Source organism: Apis florea, unplaced genomic scaffold (genome assembly GCF_048593485.1).
Source record: "Apis florea isolate Af1SG1 unplaced genomic scaffold, ASM4859348v1 contig_3496_pilon, whole genome shotgun sequence".
NCBI classification, from domain to species: Eukaryota; Metazoa; Arthropoda; class Insecta; order Hymenoptera; family Apidae; genus Apis; species Apis florea.
In genome coordinates, this window is record NW_028256773.1 from 4,172,268 (window position 1) to 4,191,187 (window position 18,920).

The 18,920-nt window shown below is 27.3% G+C and overlaps 1 protein-coding gene and 2 long non-coding RNA genes across 7 annotated transcripts in view; 2 read left to right on the forward strand and 1 right to left on the reverse strand.

Moving 5' to 3' along the window:
- Mmp2 (Matrix metalloproteinase 2) overlaps nt 1-18,920 on the forward strand; it is a 122,387-nt gene that overhangs the window by 26,255 nt on the left and 77,212 nt on the right. For 2 of the 4 annotated variants that reach the window (XM_086913657.1, XM_086913658.1), the window contains exons 4-5: nt 9,279-9,380; nt 12,348-12,517. In XM_086913657.1, coding sequence (XP_086769783.1) covers nt 9,279-9,380; nt 12,348-12,517 — 272 coding nt within the window. Of the gene's footprint in view, nt 1-7,476; nt 7,828-8,189; nt 8,350-9,278; nt 9,381-11,136; nt 11,400-12,347; nt 12,518-18,920 lie in introns of those variants that run through there. The other 2 variants (XM_086913659.1, XM_086913661.1) reach the window with 2 other exon arrangements.
- On the reverse strand, nt 992-3,889 carry LOC147656767 (uncharacterized). 2 transcript variants are annotated; one of them, XR_015293864.1, is made up of 6 exons: nt 3,385-3,889; nt 2,869-3,107; nt 2,646-2,783; nt 1,934-2,041; nt 1,499-1,834; nt 992-1,268 (listed from the first exon to the last, which is right to left on the reverse strand). It is a non-coding gene; the product is annotated as an uncharacterized LOC147656767 (long non-coding RNA). The 2 variants fall into 2 exon arrangements; XR_015293863.1 differs by having other exon boundaries at nt 1,930-2,041.
- LOC147656768 (uncharacterized) lies at nt 4,181-6,832 on the forward strand. The gene is made up of 3 exons (XR_015293877.1): nt 4,181-4,722; nt 4,880-5,977; nt 6,590-6,832. It is a non-coding gene; the product is annotated as an uncharacterized LOC147656768 (long non-coding RNA).

Sequence of the window (18,920 nt, forward strand, 5' to 3'; positions counted from 1 at the left end):
TTATAGTGACAATATTAAATTATATTAAATTCGTTGCAATGTATACAAGTTTTATTTGGGACAATTTTCGCATTGTTAAATTTAAAATTATCAATTTTAAATTGCTAAGTTAAAAAGTTTGTTGAATAATATATAAATTAAGTAAATCTATTCTTCTCTATAAGAAAATGGGAAAATATTGAAAACGATAAAAAGATCAAAAAATACAGACAATATTTAAAAAAGAAGAAACGATTATGTGAAGTAGAATACAAAATGCGTAACAACATTTAATTAAAACTATAGTTAAGCGTTTCACATCTAAAGTGATAATAACGGAAGCCAGTAACCTAGTTGTTATAAATATCGTCGTAAATAGAAACCAGTGTTCATTCACAGTCCAACAGCATGCTTCGAAAATTTAAACACTTTCCATCCAGAATACAAATTATTTTAAGAACCGCAAAATATATAAAAATATAGAATTGAATAAATTTTAATAACATTCATAAATTTAAAACTTGAAATTTTCTAAAGACTGCGAAGAAAAAATCCAATTTATAAAAATATTGATAATCATCTGATTCTTGAAAAATAAAAATTATTTTCAATTTTTCTTCAATTACGAGAAATATATAAAAGTATTAATTTTCACGAATAATATATATCTAGAATTTAGAACAATGCTCATTGTTTCTGAGTACGAGAAATAATATCGTATTAATTGAAACATTTAACCACTGTCTATGCGATAATTTCGAAATTCACTTCAAAACCGCAAGTCCAATTTTCCAACCGCCATCAAACTGCATGACACGTTTTGGTGAAGAGAAACGTGAGTGAAACAGGCAACTAATTAGTAGACGATCCATAGACGAGTAGACAAGTTTGGTTGATAGATATCAACTAGATATTTCTAGATGCCACTCAAAATGCCGATCGATTTCGATATTGGATCATCTCTTTATTGTTGTTATTATTATAATCGAATTAGAAAACAAATTATGAAAAATTGAAATTGAAAAAATTTATTGCTGAAACTGGTTTTTTTTTTTTTGAAAATATGGATAATATTGATTTGTTAGGAATAGTAGTAATTGAAAATGATTTAAATATTTTATGTTTATTTGAAAATTTAGCGAAAGGTAGTTTTTAATCATTAAATCATTAAAATAATTCTAAACAGAAATTGTGTTTCATATATTAAATTCTGTTGTTTCTATTAAATTTATGAAACAACATTATTTGAAATAATTGTTCCGTTCTGTAAAATTACTGTTTCATATTATCTGAAATAATTATTTCGTGTAATTATTCGAAATAATTGTGAAATAAATGATATGTTATTATTTGACGTAATTAGTATTTCAAGTAGTGTCGTTTTAAATGTGTCAAAATTTGATTAGAATAAACATTTTTTAATTTTTGAAACAAATTTTAAGATCAGACTTATTAATTAAGCTAATAACATATTGAAATTTTAATTAAAAAAAGAAAAATTCAACAAAAGTAGACTTACTCAATTCTCTACATGTTTAATTTAATTAATTTACTTAATCCTTGATTTCATCTTTAATTTAAATTTTTTAATTAATTCCGTCATTGTTAACTTCCGATGGCCCTCGTATCATTCAACGAGACAACGAATAATAACCATGGACAAATATTCATTACATATATAATAATCGTATAATCACTCAAAGAACACTCATAGTACCGTAAAAATAACTTATAGAATCGATTCGAGGAATTTGCATTACGGTCGTGGCTTTGTCTGTCGATATCCGCTGACTGGCTTCCGGTTACGCAAGACGTTTAGGGTTCCATCGAATGGCCAACGGAAAACGAAACGTGTCTGGAATAATATTGGTTGCGGGAGAATAACGTTAGTCTAAGAAAAAAAAAAAAAAGAAAAAAAAAGGATAATTCTATTTGGCCATCTTCACATACACACTCTTTTTCTTCCTTGGCTATTCTTATAACTCCTTTCGCAGAAGATACAGGATGCCGTTGGAATAAGTGAAAATGATTTGGCAAATCTTCTTTTCTTAATTTTTTCTTTCTGTAAAGATTAAAATATTTTTCAAGGAAACGAAATTTAATCTTTTATAATACTTATGTATAACTTGAAAATATTAAAAATATATAAATAATATAAAAATCAAGAAAATAAATATTTTTCTAGAATAAATGCCATATTCAGATTTTATCAGATTAAAATTTTCTAACAAAATTTAAATGGCAACTAAAAATTTTAAGAATAATCTTAAAGTTTGTATTAGTATTAATTTAGTATTCATAATTTAATAAATAAAGAATAAAAAACTTATATTTGATGTATAATAATAAAATTCCATTATGATTTTAAAATTAATTATATTAATAATTTATATAAAAAAATATAAATATTAAATCTAATAAATCAATTAAAATTAGGCAAAATTTAGAAATTAATAAAAATTAATAAAAATAAATGCCAATAATTAAGATTAAACATTTATAAATTAAATTAATTTATTTTAATAAATTAAAATAACGTATAATAATAATAATAATAATAATAGACAATCGTAATTTAGTCATGAGTTGAGGAACACTGGCACTAATAAAATTATCAAATATAAACATAAAATATCAAACTGAAATATAATTGAAGTATAAATTACCGTAGTTAATTTCCAAAATGTGATAAATGTCCACTGTGCATGATCCCATGTTCGGTTAATTACCATTTAACAGTGGTGCTTGTATATTCAGCTGATTTTGACTAAGTTTGTCTCAGAATCTGAGTTATCCACTAGCCGCTAAGGGGATAGAAGGTTGGTTACTAGGTTAAAGCAAAATGGCCATGGGGATGGAAGGTTAGCAAGTAAAGAGATAGAACACTACTCGCAAGAGAGGTTTAGAGGGCTATAGACTGAATACAATAGTCCAGCGTAGTGTCTTCCAGTTAACTGTCGCCTGCTCTTCAATTAACTCGAGTTTCGTCCAGTCTAATTACCTCCACGTTTAGTCGAATACTCTCTTTGTACATTGAAAAGTGATCTCGTGGCTGAGAGATTTGCATTTTTATTATTCATAAGTTTCGTGTTAATATATTCGTATATAACACACTTGAAGAGTTGATTCTAGAAATTGGAATAAATAGAAAATTTGGATATAAAAAAATACCAATTGAGGTTTATTAATTATAAATTTAGATAATAAAGTGAGTCATAGTTGTACAAATAGGAATCATTAGATTTAAAAATTTAAAAAACAAATTTTAGGAAGATCAAAAATAAAAAATAATAAGTTTAGATGAGAATAGGTAAGAATAGAAAAGAAATCTATTTTTCTTTTCGTGTCTTATCTTTACTCTCGAAAAAGACTAATGGAAGACAGTCAGCAAGGACGCTAGTATACCGGAAACCAGGTCAACGAGGTCAAGTGTCCAGTCGATCGTAGTGACCCTCGTTAAAAGATTTTAATTCGAGAAGCAGTTTGCTGATACATCATATGAAGAACGTGTTCGATTGCATTTCTAATAAAATTATATCTTCTTTTTTTTTTCATACAATCCTTATTATATTTTATTTATAATCATGTTATCACAATTATGAATATAGAAAAGAAAATGAATAGAATAGAAGCTGATCAACATAACAGAAAAAAATAAAAGAAAATAGATTGAAACACTAGAAGAAAGTGATATGACTACAAAAGAAAAAATAAGAGCGAAAGCTTGGCGCAAAAGGTTAAGAGTCGAAAACAAAAAAAATTGAAAAAAAGCAGAAAAATATTGAGATAGATTGTGTAGATATGTTTAATTATCCCATGTTTAAATATGGAATTATTAAAAAAAGAAGAAATTATTATTAAAAAAATAAATATAAAATAATAATCAACAACTTACTCTCTTTCTCTAAATATCTTTTTCAATAACAAATACATAGATATTCTCACATGCACCTCTTACACTAAATGAATTAATTAATAATAATTGAGCTTGCTATCTAAGGATAGATTTATTTTCAATTTTAATATCAAATTAAATCATAAATTATAAAATTATACTTCGATAAATCTTATAAATATATTAATATTTAATATATTACGTATATTGAATATGTGTTCTTATACTAGACCACCAATCAGAAGTCTTGATGATCGCGTCATAGGGACTTTTCTATTAGTTGTTTGTTTTACTCTGCTAATAGATGGCCTTCTCTCAAATTTTTCTTGTTTTCTTCTAATTCATAATTATAGTCTTGAATAAATGGTTTTGTGTAATATTATGTGCGCATATCATTGCTTTTTCACATCTATAAATCACAGTATAAGAAATATTTCAAGATAGTTTTAAAATTTGATTCATTCCTTTTTTTTCATAATAATCTTAAAATTTACACGTGTTCTTTCTCTTCATAATAACCTTAAAATTTGCACAATTCATATTCTTTCTTTTCACTTTTGCTTTACGTCACTAAGTTAAAGTTAAAATAGATGAAGAAAGATATAAGAAACAGTGTGAAAACTACCCTCGGTTTTCTCGGTGAAATTGAATTCAGTACTTTGACGCTAGCTTACGCAAGAGTGGTAACCTTATCCGCGGATGAAAAGGTATACGTGTTAGCAGTCGAAAGAGCAAGGTCATCGTCTTTTCTTCCGCGAGTTGTTTGTTGGCTGAATGTAAAGGGAAAAAGCCACGCAAAGGAAACTCGGTCATGGCTGTCGAAGACGATAGCATTGGCTGAGTACGATGTAATTAGTAACGCGGTGAAATAGTTGAATACACATAGTGACATGTTTGCAAAAGAGATTGTGGTTGTTGATGTTAACCGGATTTGCAGTGATAAACATGTATTTCATGTTTGAAACTTCAAGTCATTTTTCTCATTCTCTTTTTTCATCTTTTCAGCCGCTTCCTTTCGAACTGTCTACTTTTACAATAGAAAGGAAGAGTCATATATAAACGAGGATTGTGAATGCTCCTACGACAGAAAAGAGACGAAGATGAATGGAGCGATTGTTTTTAAACGCTTCTGATGTTCCTTAGTTTGTTTCTCTTTTTATGATTTCACCTTTATTCTTTGTTGGATAATTATTGTTATGATGCTTATTACAAGTTTTAAAAAATAATTTTTAAAAACCGTATTATAACTTAAATTTTATAAAGCAAAACAGTTTGGATTTAATCCTTTCAAGAATTTTATTTCTTAAGAATTAAATAATTATTTTGATATTTAGTATTATTGAAAAATTAATTTTTACAATGAAAATAATTAATATTTAATTAATATTTTGAAGGATGAATAAATTCTTATTAATTTTACTTACAATTTTTTTTTTTAAATATTTTTTTAAATAATTATAATTTTTTTTAAATTTTTTTAAATGTCTAATTTTATTTCAAAATCGATTTCTATAATTTCTTTGAAATAATATCAAAGTGAAATTAATTAGAAAATCCAAGATTAAACATTGTAACAATAGTTATTTCAACAAATAATCCGAGTCGATTCAAAATCAAAGATTCTCGAAAGAGGAAAAGTCTCATCAGCTTAAGATATTCACAAGGTGGCGTGTTTGTCACGACGCCATCTATATTCTTAACAACGTGTCAGTTAGCCGCGAAACGTCAGATTTTCAGGCAAGAAAACTGGTGATTATGATAGTGACAAAAAAGGAAAAAGAAGGAAAAGGAGGAAGGTTTGACATCGCCTGGGAAACCATTTCTTATTTCGATCTCTCGAGTGTTTCCCTTCTTTATTTTTCATCCCAATCCTTTGACAACTCGTGCGAACGTGATATCTTTGTTACAAATGCGCCAAAGTTTCGAGCATCTAAGCGGCCATAATTGTAATCCAACGCAGCTTCTCCGCTTTTCAAACGGATCGTACCTTTGTCGGATTCCGAGAATCCTTTTCTCTCGACGGATTCACCAGTGAAGTTTGAATGCTTCGTCGCCATTTTAATAATCCCAATTTTTATGCATTGACGCGATCCAGAAATGGAGGTATCAAAGAATTATAATTTTTCTTTTTTGTAATTTCTTTTTTTTTTGATGAAATTTATTAAAATTATATGAACTGAGATTATGACTGATCTAGCATGTTGAAATATATTAAAATTATAAAATTATAATTTTTCTTTTTTTGAAGATGAAATAAATAAAAATTAGATATAATCTAGAATTTTGTAGCAAGGAACAAATCTCTTTTCTTCAATTTTTGAGTTATTACGTATAATATACTCGAAAAAAAGTTACATCGCATGATATAACAGAATGCAAATCTGTATTTGTCTCACATTTATCAGAAAATGATAAATATTTTATTAATAAAACAATAATGAATCAAATTTTCTTGAATTTTATAAATAAGCATTATTTTGACTTTTGATGCAAATCCAAATTTAAAAATCAACTCAATAATTATTAATTATTATTTCTTGTCGATCAATTCTCATTTTTTAAATATTAATAATTTCATAAGTAAATCTAAATTTTCGTCATGGATCTGTCTCTTATTGCAAAATCCTCGATTACCAAATATAGAGTTATCAAGAATTTTCTATTATTTTCATGAATCGTTCTCATTTCCAAACATGGATTTAATAAAATGTATAGAATACATGTTATACGCTCCTTGGCACAAATCGAACAAGGAGGAAAACTATTCAGGAACGCTAGAATCGACCGAAAAATATCTTTACCAGATGACATTCCACGATACATATTATCCTCCTTAAATGGTACTGCAACCACTGACGTAGCCATGTTTAACCGGTTCCCAAAGTAAATTGAAAGATTCAGAGAACAATGCCAGATAGATATCACTTATTCACTCGTTTCCTATATATGGACTAACAAGTTCAGTTATACTTCATTCTACTTTTATTTATTTTACTTGGAACATATTATTACTATAAATGTATAAATTTTTGTAATTGCTATTTCTTAAAGTTTTAATTAAAAATATTTTAATTAAGATTTAAAAAAGACAATTTATTTATAAATTTTTAATTTTCTAATTTTAATATTTCAGATGAAAAGTCTAAAAAAAATTGGTATAATCGTTTGTTAAATTGAATGTTTGAAACTTTTTTGATTATCAAAAAAATTTTAAAGAAAAATTTGAACAGTAAAAGTTTGCCAATGGTGGAATAAGATTTGAAGCAATGCTGGAAATTTTATGAATGTAATATTCAAATTACATTCTTTTTTAATATAAATAATATTATCATTTGATTAATAAAAGAATGATCTTGATAGAGCAAGATAATATAATTATAATAAAATAAATACTGAAGATTATCAACTAAAAATAACAATGACAACTACTAAGAGGATTGAGATCCATAGTTTGAAAACCACTGCTGGTACATAAGAAACACTTGACCCTAGTTAAACGTGTTAATCTTTCAATACCTCATAGCGATTAAAAAATATTGATACAATACATTAATCATACATTTTATATCTAAACTTTCTGACAGTTGAACATCTGATTTTAGGAAATTAAATGAAGTAACAAATTGGATTTGAAAATCTGAAGTTTAAAATCTGAAGTCTCATTCATTTTAAATGAAAGAGTTGAAAAAAATCAGTTGAAGTTAAAGAAAAAAATGATATATTTTTTCTTCTTCATTTAATTTATTTCTTCTATTGAAATATCTTTACCTCAAAGAAACTAGATGAATTCTGTTTATAGATCGCGTTTCAAAAAAGTATAACGCAATCTTTCTTAAAGTCACGCCTCCTCTTCTCGCCATCATATTTTTCCCTTTATAACCATATCGTGAGAAAAAAGTCTTCCCTTTTCTTAACGAAAAGAGAGAGAGGATATACATAAGAAAGTTAGCATGGTAAATATTTCAATCTTGTTTCATTCCATTGATACATCAAACATTATTCACGATTGAAAATATATTTATGTATATATTCTTGGATTGATAAAAGATCTAAAGTTTAAAGTACGAAAAACAATTATTAATATATATTTGAGATCTTGTAAATTTTTTTCATATAATTTATATACATTATATATGTATATAATGAAAAAATTAAAAAAAAAATTTATTCTTAATGTAATTCAATTAATATTAAAATTTTTAAAATTTCAAGTAATTCTCGAACAGAAAGGAAATTTACAAAAAGAAAGGATATATATTCATATTTTGCATTATATTAGCTACATCGATGCAGAATTATTATTTTATATTTGTAGGTTATGGAAAATACGAAATTTTATGTCTCGTCGAGCAAACGAAATAATAAATTTCAGAAAGAATCAAAACTAGAATTTATAATCACTCCAGGATTGTGGACTTGTCTTCCAAAGTAAACTGTGCATAGCACGTCTGTCTTCTGCAGCAAATTTATGCGAGGTGGGTACATAATTCAAGAAACTATTCGAGACCACCTAGCGATCCCGTTGAGCTCTTGCGAAAGTTTTCGTAAAATTGAATTGGTTGGCATTATTGCAATTTTTTAAATTTCTTTTATTGATCTTTTTATATTTTAAATTTTTTATAAAATATTCCGTTAACATGTTATTTAATATTATATTGGATGTTAAAAATTTTTGAGGTTATGTTTAAAAAAATAATTATTTTAATTTGATATACATTTTCAGTATGATTTTGCTGATATACTAGATATTATAAACAATAGTTATATTATAAACAATATCGAGATAATAGCAATATTAATCCTAATTTTAAATTTGATTCACTTTATTACAAAATAGATCTATTGTAACACATTCAATTACATGTTGTAATTTTCCATGGAGCGACGGTTATGTTCCTTTTCCGGTGAACTATCACAGTAATACTTGTAGTTATCTTCTATCTCACAATCAGGTCCTGATAAAACGATAGATTTAGTAGACTTAAAGTTCTCTTCTCTGAATTGGATCATTTTCTCAAGATATCATATAAGATTCGATAACAATTATTTTTATTAGAAGAATTTAAAGATTATATTATAAAATAGAAAAATGAAAATCAGAAAAATATATATATACATTTTCATTAAAACAATAAGGTCTATCTAAATTATCTTTTTTAATCTATATCTATTTCTTTTTAATCTAATACAAAATTTCACACAATTAATATTTTCGTATTCTTAATAAATATTTAAAAATATATATACAAATATACAAAATAATATTTTTTTGTCAATTTAATATTACAAATCAAAGGAAATGAAAATAATTTCATCGATGATTCGTTTGTATTGTATTTCGATTATTCCTTCATTTGTATTCAACGCTTATATTTTACCATTTTGTTTTCTTTTTCTGTTACAGCAAAATTATCTCATGAAATTCGGATATCTACCCCAGTCGGATCTAGAGACCGGAAACCTTAGAACGGACGATCAGCTTACGGATGCCATTAAAAATTTACAGGTGAATGAGATATTTTGAGGATGTTTTCGAAGCTAGAAATCCTGCTATGCTTGTGCGAATCGAGCACAAAATGAAATTGCGGAAGCACGAAAAAATTAAATGAAATAACCTTTTCATATCTGTCTACGTCTTATCATTTTATTTACTTAGATTTTTCTTTAAAAAAAAAAAAAAAAAAAAAAGGAATATTCTATTATTTGAAAAATACAGTTATCTATGACACGTTAAATAATAATTTTTATATTACACGTCTTCTTTTTATATTATCATATCTATTTATGAAAAATAGAAGAGTTGAAATACAAAAAATGATATCTACGTCATTTCATTCTATATCATATATGTATATATGATATATAATGATAATAAATGATAAGAAATTTGTGTTAAATACTATATTTAATGATGTGATAAAGTACTTACGTAGAATCATCTATAAAAGTATTTAGTCATTACACATCATATTAAATAAGAGTAATATTTAATAATAACTTTATTATATTAATATATTATTTCTTAATAATAAATTTTTAGTATTTCTACAATTAATATATTAATATTGTGATAAAATCTTGTACAATTTTATTTTAATACAAGTAATTTTTTCAAATTATTCAACATTAAATCAAACTAAAATTTTTATTAAGAAGATAGAAATAATTTAATAAAACGTTTGAATAATAAGAATTTAGAATTTAGAAACTGCAGAAATTAATTTCAAAATAAAGGATTCAAGAAAATGATATTCACGTGCCAAATGTCCACTGAAATTTTGATCGCACTACAAAACTTTGATTCCCATGGATTCGATTGTCGAAACCGTTTGAGTGGAATCGTGTTCCTGTTTCGTTTGGATGATCCCACCGATCAATCCTTCGAAACAGTGTATCCTTTAGTCGATGGTCAAAATAACGAGAAAAAGAGAGATAGAGAGAGAGAATGAATAGAAAAGGAAGATAAATCTACAATTGAGGAAAAACGATGTATTGTTCGTCTGGCAAGGATTTACATGAAAATCGACCTCGTTAAACGCATAAACGGAAGCTGTAGTTGCTTTGATTCTTCCGATAATACGTAAGCTTTAATTTTATCTGTGAAAAATAATTTCAATGTTTTCCACATTATTCTTTCAATGCAATATTTTGTAGTATTTTTATTAGTTAAATATTAAATAAATGAATAATAAATATATTTATTGTCGGTAAAATTTTAATTTTTTTAATTTTTTTTATACAGAAAGGTCAGAGAAAGATGTTTCTATCATTAGTAATTCATAAAAAGGAATTTCTTTACTTTATTATATTTTTTTTTTTTTTAAGACACAAAAAATAAAAACTAGTGAATTGTGAATATCATGAGAAACAGAAAATTCTACTAATAATAATATAGTAACTATAATATAATAAACTAATAAATTTTTAAGTAAAATTCATAATAATTTATAAAAAAAAAGACCAGCCTAAACATGGAGCAGTCTCTACTGCTACTTAAACCAAAAAGTAAATAAATAAATATTTTAAAATTAATAAAGAAAACTTGAACAAAGAAGAAAGAAAAATTAAGTATCCCCAGGATTAAAATGAAACACTTTATGATACTGCTGTATCAAAAAAAAAAAAAAAAAAAATTTAAAATTAAATTAAAGAAAACTTAAACGAAGAAAGAAAAGTTAAGTATCGATCCCCAAGATCGAAGTGAAATACTTTCGAAATAACTGCTAGTATCGATATAACATTGTGATATAACCTATAATGTTAAGAGAATTTTCGTGCAATAGGAAGGAACTCGATAAAGGAGGAAATTATGTATTCCTGGGTGGAAAAGATGGTTGTTCCTTGTCACGAATAAAAATAAAACGGGTTCCCTATCCCTGAAACCCGCCCTCCTTTGAAAGTTCGAGTGCTCTTTCCCAGTGGAGAACGGCAAGTCAGAAAGAACGGTTGAGTTATCGCGTCCTGTTCAACTACGGGAAAAGAACTTTTCCACAGGGTTGGCGAGGCTTCGCGCCACTGGATAAAAGTACGATCTCGTACAAGTTTTTACAGAGAGCAAACTACTATTTTTTTCCTTTTTTTTTTTTTTTCTTAGGCAAACATTCACTTTAGATTCGCTTTTTTTTTTTTAAATATAAAAGTATTTTATCATTTTTTATTATTACTATTATTATTGTAAAGTATGCAAAGAGAAATCTATTTTTGTATAAAATTCATTGATCATTGGTTGGAATTGGTTGAAATGAGAATTTGTTTATGATCTAATAAAAAAGATAATTTTTGTGTTTCCATAAATTAGAGAATTTTTTTTTTTTTTTTTTAGAGAAATGAATAAAAATTAGTTTTTGAATTGCTGCTTAAAGATAATGAGGAATGTCAACAAGTGAGTAATTTTATTTTTAGATGGTGATGTTTATATATTGCAATAAATGGTAGGGAATAGTTTAGAATATAAATAAATTGATATGCATGCAGAGTATATTGAATATAATTTTGTGTTAAAAATACGTATTTATTAGTAGATATTAGTAATTTGAAAATTTGGAGAAAAAAAGACAAAACGTTTGGAAAATAGTTAAAGCAAGACATTGTTTAAAACATATATATTTGACACTTCCCTTTAAAAATAAATATTTTGTGTTAAAATGAAAAACGGATAAATGAATACAAGGATACAATTAGTTTACAAGTAAATAAATCTGAAACTGAAAAAAAAAAAATATTTACACGTTTTCATTTTAACTCGAATGAATGTTACCCTATTTTTTTTAATGCACCCTGTTATTCAATATGCACCTTTTTTTAAATATTTTAAATAACTGTTATTGACGTATATTACTTAAAACGTACTTAAATATCTTTAGTTTTCCATGAATGTTTCACTATGAAATATGATTATATTGTAAACATTGACATTGTTATATTTAGAAAATAGAATTAATTTTATTTTATCCTATATTATTTCTTCCATTAGAGATTCGGTGGCATTCCTGTAACTGGTGATATTGACGAAGCTACTATGAAATTAATGAGGCTTCCGCGGTGCGGACTTCCGGATAAAATAGATCCTAGATATACTAGGGTCAGGCATAAACGGTATACGATCCATGGACAACAATGGCCACATCGGAATCTCACTTGGAGGTAAGTTGATATTTCTCTCAAAGTTTATAAAAATTGGCAATTATAACGAATTTAATTATTAATTTGAATGATATGTCTTGTAAAATGAAAATTTTTTCCCCAATAAGCATAATAACATGGATGTATATATTATTTCAAACATGGTGTTATATTTATGTGAAAAAAATGTATATTAGCACAAAATTAAATCAAAATTTATAATTGTACTTTCTAAATGAATTCCATCTAGTCAGGTCTGTATACGTCACTTGCCCTAACTGAAAAGCAGACGTGTCAGCAGAAACCAGTTCCAGGATAATGATTCTGTGCACGCGTAGCAATTATTCGTTGAAGATGCAGGACGTTTGATCCTCTAATTGCCATCCTGTATTGCACAAGTCTCCGAGATTTCTCCGCGGATAAAATTCTTCCTCCAACGCATCGCTAACTGTCTGGAAAAGCCATTGACATTGTTGGTCTTCGGCCAACGGAAAATTTCTGCTTGCGAGCGATTCCCTCTTCACCAATTGACGAACATGCTCTTCCTTTCCTTTCTGTTCTTTGTGGGAAAACGATTGCGATCATGCGAATGATTGTAAAAGTCACATTGATTTCGCATTACGAGCAAAAAATTGCTAAACTCATTTTTCTCGAAGCTTCTCTTTGTGTCTGCCTTTTATCTTCATCCTTCGATATAAATCAGCTGAATCTTCAATGACCGGTGGTTGTTCACTCAATCTGAATAGAAGTTGGACAGAATTGAACGATTTTATAGATATTGTTTTTTCTGATTTTTGATATGGTAGGCTTGAGAGAAAAATTATTAATATATCTGTGCAATTTCGAGGAAATTTTGATTATAATATTCAAGATAGGATTTTATTTTTCGAATAATTTTCATAACGATAGACCATAGAATTTGAAAAAAGAGGGAAAGAGATTAGAGTTTCGATATCTCAAAAAAGTTATTTCAAATTCATGTTTATATAAATATATTATCTCATTTATCATTGTTAAAATATAGTTGATGACAATCGACTGATAATAGTTTATACGCGGTTAAGATTATATATTATTCCATTTACGCAGAATTTACTATTAAAATCAAAAGAGTACATTGACTCATGCTAGATGGCGTTGAAGTGCAAAGAAAATATTTCCAGGCGTGTTAACTGGAAAGCAAACGATTTCAAATCGAATTTATTTGCTATCGCGATAATTGGACGTGTCGCGTAAAAGAGCACCAATACGTACGAATCATGTTATCCGATCGGATGACAAAAGAGAGAGGGTAAAAAAAATGTAATTGAAGGGAGACAAGTCGGGGTACAGTTAATTCAATTATCTTGGACTCGTTACTATCTGCCGTCTGGGGAAACATGGGGAGAAGTCAAGGCTACGAACATTTCGGCGAATGTAACGATTCAATCGAAAAAGGAAAAAGGGGAAGATTTAATAAAAAAAGAAGCTCAAGATAGAAAAGGTCATTTGCATTCGCATTTTTATTGAAATTCGTATGGTTCTAAAGAGAATGAAAAACTAACTAGATATCGATGTTTTTAACATAAAGAAAATGAATTTTCAAATAAATTATAAAAAATAGTTTTAAATTGTATTTTTTAATTTTTAATTTAGTTAAAAAGAAATATATACAAATATATAGTTCAAGAGAGAAGAAAGAATTGTTCTTTTTTTTTTTTTATAATAAAATATGGTTTATAAAATATTTCATTATAAATTATAATTTCTCAATGTTTATAAATTAAAATTTATTTGCAAAATACGATTTCTTTACCATAGAATATATATGGAAAATTATTTCGGTTGATACTGTAGTTTTCTAGTGCATGCATTATCCATCGTCGGTATTACGACTTCTGCGATACCGATTACGCGTATAGTGCTGTGGCGCCCCCTGAGTGAATATTGTATTTGAAAATTAGATATTAAGTGAACGAGTATCATAAGTTCTTCATATCAGTTGTTATAGAATCAGTTACAGATTTTGTAGAATATAAATAACGCTTAAAATGTTTGAAGAATGTTGTGTTAGCAACAAATAAATTTGTGCGCGTGTCCGGCGTAGTAATCGAGGTAGGATATAAATAATACAAGGTTCGTTAGTATTTAGGGGTTCTAATTAGCGAGCGCAAGGGGTGAGCCATCGTTCGCCTTAATTGCGCGCCTTAACGACCAGACCCAGCCGCATGGTGTGTCGCACGAAAATTTCGCGGTAATTTCGTCGGGATGTCGAGCACGATGATAGTCCTCGAGAATTTAAGGTCCCCTTTCTAACGAGAAGAAGAGAGTTAATCAACGCTTGTCAATAAAACGACGTAGTGAAATGATTAGATTCGTTAGATGGCTCTGCAAACAGCATTTTAATAGCCAAAGAAAACATAAATAACGCATAAGTATTATATACACATAATAAAAATATTTACTTTTGACATATAATAAGGTTATATAAATTATATTCGCTTTCAATGAATTTTTTATGTTTTAGAACATAAATACATTACGTATTTATATATTTTTTCATTATTAAATTTTCCATTAGTACATTATCATTCGACTTATAAAATTTCATCGATATGAGAGCAAGTATTAATTGTTTCAGTCATGGTAGAGGGCGCCAGATGTCTGTATTCTCGATACAATAGGCTAATGAGAAAAGGACGTACGCTATAGTGCTATAACAATCGACAACTGCACTTTCTTTTTATCGATGATAATTCTATATTTTGAAAAATGAGATATTAAAAGTGGGATATATTTTTGAAAAAAAAAAAAAAATCATCCCGAAGTGATGAAAAATCTGGATTGAAAAATCGGGGCAACGAGGTTTTCCACTGCAAAACGGGTTCCTGCTAATTTCGAAAGGTAGCGAGGAATGAAAAAAGTTCGAGCATCGTTCAAAGTGTAGCGAGAAGCTTGCTCGTTTCAGGAGACGCGAAAGAACCTTGTAGCGACCCTCTTACCCCTCATCCATGAACCACCTCTCGTTTTCTTTCTTCACGCTCACGCGACGGCCAAAACGCGATCTTGAATATTAAGCCGGCAAGGCTTAATCTCTCCTAGTAATTTAGGTCAGTATCTATTAATTTTTTCCTGTGGTCCGTCATATTCGTGAATTTCCAAACATGACACAATATTTCGATACGTTAAAGTGTTAAAATATTTATCGATAAATCAAAAATTGAACGAATATTCGTTTTATTAATTTTGTAAATTTTTAAAATTTGAAAAATTTGAATTTATATGGTATTTTATAAATAATTGTAATACTTTTATGAAAACAATATTATAAAGATTCAAACTATAATATTAAAAAAAAAAAGAAAATAGATTGAGTAGAATTTTCAAAATGTAAAAATTCATCTATGAATTTTATTCATATTTTATTCTTATAATATGATATCAATTTATAAAAGTTATCTTGAAATTTATTGTCAAGTTAGGTTAATTAGACTTGATAATTTGTTAAAGAAGAGTTTATTATGATGAAGTAAAGAGAATAATGGAGGGTATAAGATAAGAGCAAGTATTATTATAATACTTTTCCAATACTTTTCTCAAGTTCAAGTTTCAAGTTTCCTAAATTTATATTAAACATAATGTTATTACACTTAGATTTTCCAAATTCATATTAATTAGGAAAATTATGAATTTAATGTAAATATATATAATTTTCGCATATTGTCTTATCTATTATTATTATTTTTTTTAAAATAATATTTTTAGAATAACGTATAATTAAAAAAAAAAATAGCAAATTGTTGTCAGCATATTGTTTAAATGATTTATTTATTAAAATTTTAGTTGACAAATAATTTTAACATTCAAGAATCAAAATTAATAAATGAACAATTAATCATATAAACTGCATAAATTATAAATTTATTTCAGTCATTGAATTCAATTGTGAAATGAAAATTAGGAAACAATATATTTGTCAATACAAATAACAATATATTAGTACCATTATTTGATTTTTCATTTAACATTTATAATTCAATGAAAATTTTAATATTATCGATTTCTCTTTGTTTCGTGTAATTAAATTTATTTTCAAATTCTCATTCTCATCTTCAATCGCAATTATTATATTAGAAATAACTATTTAATTTTTATATAATGGAAAAAAAAGTAAGAAATCGATAAGAAAAAATTAAATCGAGATTACAAAATATTTAAACTTTTCGTATCAATTAAAACTCCTCGTAAACGTTGATGGGTTAATTTAATGATTCTCTCGATTTCCATGGTGTAACGAAGTCACGATCAAAGAAACGAGGATTTCTGATTGAATTTCTTTGCCATTACGGCGATCGACGATTGCCTCGTTAGGTTAATGGATACATTAAATGTTAACGCAATATTCAGAAATAATTTTCGAATAATTGTGTCTGGACGCCATCATAGTGGATCTCAATTAATCAATTCGAACTTTAACACGGCTAATACGATGTGTTGAAATTTCTCAAATTTTTCCGGACGGACGAAATTATTAATTTGTTATGAAAATTTTTCATATCTTGTATCGCACCGATAATCCAATAATCGCATTACGTTAATTTACTTCAGAGTCTCAACTTTTAAAATTATTTTCTCACTGGTATTACTTGAAGATATTGAATAAGGGAACCGAGGTTTTACCAATCTTGCGGTTCAATGAGGCTTCGTGTACTGATCAATTTCATCCTAAAGTTTCTTATTTCAAGGGTGGTTAACTTTCTCTGTATTAGTGTGCTCTCGTATACAGACTATCGCCATTATTTTGCGATTTTTATTTAAAAAGAAAAAAAAAAAAAAGGGATCTTTTTGTATCATATTTCTCGAAATAAAAAAGAAGTCTGTAATTAATATTACTAGCTAGTGAATTATTGTGCTAGATGGCTCTGCAGTTGTTCTGTCTTCCATTAAAATAAAATCATTATCATCAAATTTGAGTTTCAGTAATCATTTTTCCGTGTCAAAAGTATTCACTCGTGGCTGTAAAATATTTTATATTAATACTGTATTAACAATACATCGATTTTTATAATCTTATTTTCGCATCTCGCTTTCTTTTTTTGAGGTTACGTTCTTAAAAAATATTAACGACTTCATTCGTTCCATTACCTAGTTACAAAATATTTTCATTGGATATTTGGCTTGGTAAAATTCTCGAATAAAATGTCAACACGAATATTTGGAAAAAATATTCGATGCTCTTCTCCATCAATTCGTTAAAAAGAATATTATATCGTTATTAGGTAACCAAGAAAATTCTATCATTATTTTTTCGTGATTGAAAAATTGAAAAGGAATTACTTATAACAACGCAAAATATAATAAACAAAAGAAAAATAATCTCGAAAATTTAATTTTCAAAATGAGATGGATATGTATAATCTCATTCTATACTCTAGATCGCAATGGTCTCTTGTCGGTAATATCAGGAAAATTCTGATAAGCCTACAATCTTTGTAAAAATTAATTTGGGATACCCTAATAGAATCGAATAAAGTGTAACGAATAAAAATTTTGTTCCGCCATTTTCTTTTCCGCCATAAAAAATGACGAAAAAAGACTTTCTTGGTTATCTAATAATCTTTAGGCCTGGGAGAAGGTCAATTCTCTCGGGACCAAGATCGATAAGATAACGTGTCTCGCATCTCGTCTTCGTTTCTCGCATTGTCTACCGTAAGACAGGCGCAGGTATCGATCTTGGCTCTCGTTGGAATCTCGATACCCCTTAATCCTTTGTACTTTGATGCTTTATCCGCTAGAACGAACGTTATTGCGCGATGCTAACATTGTTCCGTTGTTTAACATGAGCCTTTCCCAGGAATATTCGTTGGTCTCGGCAAGTAAAACGAAAAATTGAAAAACTTCTATCGAAGTCCGATCTGGATGAATCTTATTTGAGATTGGAACAATGTTTTTGAATATCAATCCTTTGTAAAAAAAAAGAAAAAAATTACTTAACTCAAAACTTGTAACGTTTACTTATATTTAACACGATATATTTCAAGATATATGTACATATATATATATTCAAATTTATTGATCTAATTTAACATTGTTCTGATCAAATCATTTCAAGCGAAAATATTTTTACATTTTCAATACGACACGTGTCGAATTTATATTTCATCAAATTTATAACTAATTTATAATCAAAACTTATCTAACTTTAACTTAATTTGATTCCAAATAAAACTACAATTTTCGATAGAATTCTATCTACTAGAAAAATTTGCATTACTCACCTATATATCACCTATGTCCTATTTTCCACAAATCATAAAAACACAGATCATTCGAAAAAAGGAAATCGAAAATACGAGAAAAAAAAAAAAAAAAAAAAAGGAAAAAAAATCATCTCGATATTCATGAAGTTTCAAAGCGGGCGGTGTATCCTCCGCGCGGCGAATAA